General features: G+C 44.2%; 1 protein-coding gene across 2 annotated transcripts in view; it reads left to right on the top strand.

Annotated features, from left to right (window-relative positions):
• The first annotated feature begins 1,124 nt into the window (after window positions 1–1,124).
• LOC122561225 overlaps window positions 1,125–8,999 on the top strand; it is a 151,033-nt gene continuing 143,158 nt past the window's right edge. Inside the window, exons 1-2 of one of the 2 annotated variants that reach the window (XM_043712838.1) lie at window positions 1,129–1,259; window positions 6,352–6,452. In XM_043712838.1, the coding sequence (XP_043568773.1) occupies window positions 6,399–6,452 (54 nt within the window). In that variant the 5' untranslated portion in view covers window positions 1,129–1,259; window positions 6,352–6,398. Of the gene's footprint in view, window positions 1,260–6,351; window positions 6,453–8,999 lie in introns of both variants that reach the window. The other variant, XM_043712843.1, reaches the window with a different exon arrangement.

Raw genomic sequence — 8,999 nt, 5'->3', positions numbered from 1 at the left:
CCTATCACCCTCACCTTAACCTCCTTCCACCTATCGCATTTCCAACGCCCCTCCCCCAAGTCCCTCCTCCCTACCTTTTATCTTAGCCTGCTTGGCACACCTTCCTCATTCCTGAAGAAAGGCTTATGCCTGAAACGTCGATTCTCCTGCTCCTTGGATGCTGCCTGACCTGCTGCGCTTTTCCAGCTCTGTACTATTCTATGACTGTTGCCAGACAGAAGGCCTTTGCGATCACTAACCGGTGACTTGTCCACAAATTAATTACCCCCCGTTACTGGCCGAACATCCATTTGGGTACACCCTTGATTCCAGCTCATCTACATCTCTCCTGCTACTGCTTGAACTAGCAACAGTTCTTACAATGAATGTCCACACAGCAAGAAGCAAAACTTCAGCAGCCAGCAAAAACGAGGAGGATTCACAGGCTAAGGCTCCCCCCTATGCACGTTCTCATTTCCTCACACTCAGCTCCACGAACTCACAGGTACCCTGTCATCCCCTCTCAGCTTCTCAATATCCCCCTCGCCCAGCATACTGGTCTGTAAATCTAGGCGTCGCTTTGTTATAGTTGCCTCGTCTTCCTTGTTCCAACATCTAGAAAAGTATGTACTCTTGGAAATAGCAGATTTGGCTTCTGGAGCCTACCTGGTGAGGCAAATCAACAGTAATGGCCCTGGCCGAGTCCTCTGTGCTTGAATAGCCCTGTTCAGGTAAGTATAACGGTCAGTTCTAGGGAATGAGCAGTGTCTGTTCCAGCAGAGTAATTATCGCTGGGGAGAGGCTCACTGGGGTAAGTCGAGCCGACGGTGATTTGAGAAGAATAAGTCATGTTAAACCGAATGATATTGGATGCACACAGATTATCAGCCACCGTTTATTACTCTGAAACAATGGCTGACTATGAGATAACTGCATTTAACTCCTATAGACAACAGATTACACACTGGTGATCATTTTATTGTCAGGAGGCGGCGAGCCCAGCTCCTCACCTCCTGGAATAAACTCTTTTATCGAAAGGGAACGCCTTACCTAATGAAGAGCCGTAATAAAGAGATAGCAGCTTCCCCGCCCCTTCACGGAACTCCCGGGGGGTACCACGTGCCCGCAGCCATGGAAACGGCTGGATACACAGGGTCACGTGGAGCCGGTAGCGTGTCTCGCTGCGGGGTGCTGTGCAGAGAGGGACTCCTGCTCTCTCCCTGATATGTGTATTCAAGAGCCAGGCTTCGGTGTACAGGGCACGGGTTCCGCGTTTGCAGGTAACACCACACTTGGAACTGTGAGGTGGATGGTGTAGAGCTTCAAAAGGATCACAGCGGGGAAGTGGTGGCTGAAGGTTCATTCGGAGAACACAGCGCTAGAGATCCGGGTTCAATTCCCGCCTCACTGTGTGGAGTTTGCACATTCTCCCCGTGTCTGCGTGGGTTTCCTCCCACAGTCCAAAAATGTGCAGGTTAGGTGAATTGGCCATGCTAAATTGCCCTAGTGTTAGGTGAAGGGGTAAATGTAGGGAATGGTTCTGGGTGGGTTGCGCTTCGGCGGGTCGGTGTGGATTTGTTGGCCCGAAGGGCCTGTTTCCACACTGTAACTGATAATCTAATCAAGACTAGGATTCAGTTTGATAGGAAGGTGCCAGCATGACCATATGAAAGGAAGTGCAGGAGAGCGACTTGAGTGTACACTAATGTAGAAATGGCTTAGCACATAACTGAACTTTTTTTGTATAGTAAAGTTGTAGACAATGTTTTATATAAATCAGAGGTGGGGAAGGATGGAAGAGGAGAAATGTAGATTTTAAAAGCAAGAATTATGGCAGAATTACAGGACAGCTATTTGGATAATAAAACCAAAGTAGGACAAGTAGGGAGAAAGTATGTAAACTGAGTGGTAATTAGAGTCAAAGTGGGGAGGGGGGAAGGAATGATAAAAAGACAAAATTAATGCCTCTTTTCTTGAATGTATGTGGTGTTCAGAATAAAATTGATGAATTAACTGTTCACCTGCAGCTTACTGGGTATAATCTTAAAGCCATTTGGAGACTTGGTTTCAAGAAAATCAAAGCTGGGAACCAAATGTTTGGGGCCTATGACTTTTCAAAAGGACAGGCAGGAAGAAAAGGGTGATGGAGTTGTTGTTAATGCAGGTTGGAATACGTGTAATGGCAAAAATGATCTTGAATCAGAAGATGTAGAATCTGTACAGTGGAGGTAAGAAATTAAAAAGAGAAGGAAGACACTGGTAGAAGTAGCCTCCAAACAGTAGGTATATGATGGGACTGAATCTAAATCAGGAGACAATGAGAGCATGTAATAAAGGCAGTACTTTAATCTTTGTATAGATTGGGATAATCAGATTGCAGAGGAAGTCATGAGTAACCACCTATAGATTGTATCTGAGACCGTTTCCCAGAATAATATGTTGTGGATCCAACTAGGGATCAGGCTAATTTTGCATCTGGTAATATGTAATGAGGCAATTTTAATGAATGATGTCACCCTCAAATAGTGGTGGAATTTAGTGTTCAGTTTTGAAGGGAGGAACATGGGTTGGAAACAATTGAGCTCAACTTAAGTCAGAACAATTGATAGAGTTGGCTGGAATGGACTGGAGAAAGTGAGGACTGCAGATGCTGGAGATCAGAGCTGAAAATGTGTTGCTGGAAAAGCGCAGTAGGTCAGGCAGCATCCAAGGAACAGGAGAATCGACGTTTTGGGCATAAGCCCTTCTTCAGGAATCATTCCTGAAGAAGGGCTTATGCCCGAAACGTCAATTCTCCTGTTCCTTGGATGCTGCCTGACCTGCTGCACTTTTCCAGCAACACATTTTCAGCTGGAATGGACTGGAGCAGGAGGTTGGCAGCAAAGCTGGTTGAGGAACAATGACAGATGTTTAAGAAAATAGTTCATGGCTCACAGGAAATATGTTTTCCAGTGAGGAGGAAGGGTTCGAACAATGGCAAGGGTTAACCATCACTATCTAAGCAAGTTAAGGATAACAAAAATGGAACATGCTGGAGAAACTCAGCAGGTCTGGCAATATTTGTGGAGAGAGAAACAGAGTTAATGTTTTGAATCTGGCATGATTGTCTTTTAGGATTGAAAAGTGTTGGAAAAATGTTTCTTTTTGATACTTTTGACTGAGGCAGAGGAGGATCAAGAGGGCAGATAGTGTAGATGGGCCCAGTGCAAAAAGACATAGGGACTGTTAATAATGGAGAAAGAAGAGAGAGAGAGAGAGAGAAACTGGGTGTAAATTTAATGTGCAAGAGGGAAATAATTAGTCCTTTCTACCGAGTGCAAAATAAACAAGGGACAAGTCAGGAGTGTTCTGAAAAACAGTTATACTGGATTCAAATCATTAACTCTGTTTCTGTTCTCCTCAGGTGCTGCCACACCTACTGAGTTTCTTAAGCCTGATTAGGTGTGGGGGAGTCAGGCCTTGTTTGGCTGGTGGGTGGCGGGGTGGGTGGGAAGGTGGGGAAGAGGAGTCACAAGTGCTACACAAATGCCAGGCAATCACTATCTAAATTAAAAGACAATCTAACTGTCTCCCCTTAACATTTACCATTGCTGAATCCCCCACTATCAACATTCTGAGGATTACTATTGACAAGAAACCGAACTGGACTAGCCATATAAATAGAGGTTCAGCTGCCTCTCCTCCAACCTAGTTTACTGTATTCTGTGCTCTCGATGTGGTCTTCTCTACATTGGGGAGACCAAATGTAAGCTAAGGAGCATTTCACCAAGCATCTCAGCTGGGTCTGCAGGGGCCAACTTAACCTCCCAGTCTCTGCCACTTAAATCCCCTTCCCATTCCCTTTCCAACATGACCATCCTTGGCCTCTTCCATTGCCACAATGAATCAGACCACAAACTGGAGGAACAACATTTCATCTTTCGCCTGGGCAGCCTACAGCCCAGAGGGCAGCATGTTGGCACAGTGGTTAGCACTGCTACCTCACAGCACCAGAGACCCAGGTTCAATTCCAGCCTCAGGCTGTCTGTGTGAAGTTTGCATATTCTCCCCATGTCTGCGTGGGTTTCCTCCCACAGTCCAAAAATGTATAGGTTAGGTCAATTGGCCATGCTAAATTGCCAGTAGTGTTAGGTGAAGGGAATGGGTCTGGACGGGTTGCTCTTTGGAGGGTCGGTGTGGACTTGTTGGGCCGAAGGGCCTGTTTCCACACTAAGTAATCCAATCTAGTAAAGTGTCACCATTGAGTTCTCCAATTTCAAATAACCTCCCTTCCCAGCACCTGACTCCTTTCATACCCTCTCCCCCTCCCTTCCATTCCTCTCATCGACCCTTCCTTCCAGCCACCAACCTGATTTATTCCTTCCATTGACCAACCAGGTCGTACCCTCTATCTGTATTCATCTATCCCCACCTCACCACCCTGGCCCCCCAACCCCCTTTATCTAGCTCCCCTTACACCCACCCCAGTCTTGAAGAAGGCTTACACCTGAAACATTGACTTCTCCACTTCCCGATGCTGCCTGGCTTGCTGTGTTCTCCCAGCCTCCACCTCGTCTACTTTGGATTCCAGCATCTGCAGTTTTTTTTGTCTGTATATAAATACAGTGGCAGCAACAACAGGTCAAAGGCTAGGAATACTGCAGTGGACAACTCACCTCCTGACTCCCCAAAACCTGTCCACCATCTACAAGGCAGAAGTCAGAGTATGATGAAATACGTCCCGTTTGCCTCAGTGAGTGCAGCTCCAAAACCACTCAAGCTTGAACAAAGAAGCCTGCTTGACTAACACCACATCCACAAACATCTACTCCCTCCACCACCAGAAGTTGTTGAACATGAATCCAGAAGGCTATAAAGATCTTAAGCAGAAAATGAGGTGGTGTTGCTGTGGCTTGCTTTGTGTTTCACTGGAACAATGCAGGACAGAAATATGAGCATTACACAAGATGATGTATTAAATGACAACTGACCAGAAGGCCAAGATTATGCTGAGTGGAGTGTTTGGCAAAATGCTCAACCAGTTTTACTTTATCAGTGTTGAAGAACTACATTGGGAACAGTGAATACAGTAAACCATATTGATCGAAGTACAAGTAAATTGCTGCTTCATCTGGAAGTGGTGTTTGGGCACTTGAACAGTGAGGATGGTGGAGGTAAAATGGCAATTATTACAGCTCGTACAATCAAATGGAAAGGTACCACCAAATATACTTTCCTCTGTCAGTATTCTGAAGGGACAGTTCCCTCTGGAATATCCTTGCCCATTCCTCTATCACCCCGACATCACATTCCTCTCCCATGATACAATTTTAATTCTAAACACCTACTTAAGGTGTTAAAAGAAAACAAGACTGTGTAAAAATAAAATTATTGAATTTCAAACTGTCCAGGCTAATACTTTATGAATTTCTGTTTGAGGTTATGACAGACGTGGACCTTATCATAGCATTAACCTCCATTTGTTTTGACAAACTTACTCAACCATTCTCCAAGGTGAGGAGGGAGGTGTGGGCACAGGGATGGAGGTAAGTGGGGAGATGTGGGCATAGGGATGGAGGTGAGGGTGGTGCTGTGGGCACAGGGACAAAGGTGAGATCGGTTACATCGACTATAACAAGGAAGTGAGTCTGCACCTCTACAAATCATTCATTAGATGATATTTGGTGTATTGTGTTCAGTTCTGGGTACCTCATTTAAAGAAGTGTCAATGGTAGTCATGATTTGGAGATGCCGGTGTTGGACTGGAGTGTACAAAGTTAAAAAGCACACAACGCCAGGTTTTAGTCCCAATAGGTTTAATTGGAAGCACTAGCTTTCGGAGCGCTGCTTGATGAAGGAGCAGGGCTCTAAAGAAGTGTCAATGGTAGTCATGATTTGGAGATGCTGGTGTTGGACTGGAGTGTACAAAGTTAAAAAGCACACAACGCCAGGTTTTAGTCCAATAGGTTTAATTGGAAGCACTAGCTTTCGGAGCGCTGCTTGATGAAGGAGCAGGGCTCTGAAAGCTAGTGCTTCCAATTAAATCTGTTGGACTATAACCTGGTGTTGTGATTTTTAACATCATTTAAAGAAGCCCTGGAGAGTATGCAAAAAAAAATTACTAGAATGATACCAGGAATTAGGGATTTTAGATACAAGGTAAGGGACAGTAGTCTGATTTGTGTGTTACTGTGGTGACTGAGATACTTCTTCAGATTATTTTTGAAGTTGCAGTAGTTGTTAATACACCACATAAGTCAGCTGTTTCCAACTTTAAAACATGAAGTATGATGCCTGATGATTCCCTCTTGGTATCTTAATACTTTATGCTGTCTTCTTTCTGTAGCATTAAATTTGGTATTCATTTCTGTTTCACTCAATCTTCGCCAACAGTGGTTTTATGTCAGATGCTGAATTTGTGAATGCAGTAAGAGGATAAAATGCTACAGTCACTGTGCACTGAAGGATCTCAATCATTAAACTCTAAACCATCGGTAAGATGTGTTTGTCTTTTTCAGCTCCTTGATTCATAAAAACACTTGGTTAATAATTATTGCTTGTTACTTTCTGAATGCAGATTAGCATTACAAGTAGTTGTTAAACTGATTTCTTCACTGTTTGTGAATTTTCAATGTGATTGACTTATGAACTCTCAGGAAATAGAAAGTGCAATCAAAACCCAAGGTCACGTATTCAGTGGTAGAACAGGCTCGATGGGACCATATGATCAACTTTTGCTGGATTTTTTTTGTGTACAAAATGTACAATCAGAAGATACCCGTCGCACTTCACAGGTTCTCCAACATAGCTGCAGAGTAACAGGACTGTGTGCACACTCCTGAGTCCAGGGCTCGTATACTCCCATCTGCTTTCTAAAAATACTTTCGCTGTTTTTTCTTTTCTTTAGCCTTTTGCAGTAGGTTAATGAGCAGCTTCAGCACGGCATGAGAAGGGGCCATGTGCTGAATAATAGCAGCCTCCTGTCGATTGCAGGCAGCCAATGCAGCTCCTCCAGTGATTGCTTCGAGACAGGCTGGTTGGCCTAGACTTCAGGCCATGGCTCAGCCTGGGTCCTTGCATCAGTGGCTGAGCGTTTCTAACACCTTTATGGAGTTAGACATAGATTTTAAGATCTTTACCTTGTTAGCTTTTGGCTTTCTTTTATTTCTGCTGCTTTTTCTTGGTCTTGTAACAAAGATGGAGCCGGAGAATGGCAATTTATACACTCTTCTCTGTACTCCTATATTCCAATACTTGAAGGGAATTTAATTCAATTGAATTTGTCATGTGTATCGAGGCACAGTGAAAAGCTTTGTCTTGTGAGCAACACAGGCAGATCAGAGTTAAGTAACATAGACTCTTCTCTGTACTCCTATATTCCAATACTTGAAGGGAATTTAATTCAATTGAATTTATTGTTATGTGTATCGAGGCACAGTGAAAAGCTTTGTCTTGTGAGCAACACAGGCAGATCAGAGTTAAGTAACATAGATAGTAGATAATAGGTAAACAGTGGCAAAAACAAAAACACAGGTACAGGTGAATGTTAAGAGTTTGTGAGTCCATTCAGTATTCTAACAACAGTGGGGTAGAAACTGTTACTAAACCGGCTGGTGCTTCAGGCTTCTGTACTTTCTCACCAATGATGGAGGTTGTAGAAAAACATTGCCAGGGTGGGATAGGTCTTTAAGAATACTGGCAGCCTTTCCTTGACAGCGGGCCTGGTAGATAGATTCTATAGATGGGAGGTTGGCCTTTGTGATTGTCCGGGCTGAGTTCACCACTCTCTGTAACCGTCTCCGATCTTGAACGGTACAGTTGCCATACAAGGTAGTGATACAGCCAGACAGAATACATGACAATAAAATCTAATTCTAATATGAAATGGTGCCCCAAATAGTAAAGGAAATTAACACATGAGCACTACCATGTGGATAAGTAAACTACTCACTGGAGGAGGAGGCTTCACAAATGTTCCCATCCTCAATACTGAGGGAGCCCAGGTCATCATAGAGTCATAGAAATTTGCAGTGCAAAAGGGATTGTTTAACCCATCTTGTCTGTACCGGTTCCTGCTAGAGCTGCCCAGCTCACACAATTCTCTACCCCTATTCAAAGTTTGTGCGAAGATTTGTAGCTCGGGTGCTCGTTGTTGTGGTTCTGTTCGCCGAGCTGGGAATTTGTGTTGCAGACGTTTCGTCCCCTGTCTAGGTGACATCCTCAGTGCTTGGGAGCCTACTGTGAAGCGCTTCTGTGATGTTTCCTCCGCCATTTATAGTGGTTATGCCGGAGGAAAGATCACAGAAGCGCTTCACAGGGGGCTCCCAAGCACTGAGGATGTCACCTAGACGGAACGAAACGTCTGCAGCACAAATTCTCTACCCCTATCTCTGTAACTCTCTAACTTCACTTTCAAATATACATCCAGCTCTCTTTTGTAACCAACTATTGACTCTGCTTCCATCATTCTCCCAGGCAGTGTATTTCAAATCCTAACTACTGAGTGAAGAAGATTTTTCTCATTTCACTTCTCACTCTCTTGCCGACAGTCTTGAAATTGTGACCCCTAGACATGCACCTACCAACTAGTGGAAACAAAATATCCTCTTTTATCCTGTCAAAATTGTTCGTAATATTTAAATACTTTAATAAGGTCACCTCTTTATCTTCTCTGTTCCAAGGAGAATAAGCATAGTTTATCGAATTTTGCCTTCTATCTAAAATCCCTAATTCCGGGTATCATTCTAGTAAATATTCTTTGCAAACTCTCCAGGGCTGCTTTAAATGAGGTATTCAGAACTAAACACAATACTCCAAATGTGATCTAATGAATGATTTGTAGAGGTGCAGCATCACCTCCTTGTTATACTTGATGTAACAGACCTCCGTCCCTGCACCCACACCCTCCCCCTCTTTCCCCCCCCCCCCCCCACCTCCATCCCTGTGCCCACAGCTCACCTCTCACCTCTGTCCTTGTGCCCACAACTCCACTTTCACCTCTCATCTCTGTCCCTGCACTCACATCATTTCCCCACCCCCGA

This window comes from Chiloscyllium plagiosum, chromosome 2 (assembly GCF_004010195.1).
Source record: "Chiloscyllium plagiosum isolate BGI_BamShark_2017 chromosome 2, ASM401019v2, whole genome shotgun sequence".
Classification (NCBI taxonomy): domain Eukaryota; kingdom Metazoa; phylum Chordata; class Chondrichthyes; order Orectolobiformes; family Hemiscylliidae; genus Chiloscyllium; species Chiloscyllium plagiosum.
This window is presented reverse-complemented; position numbering and strand designations above follow the sequence as displayed.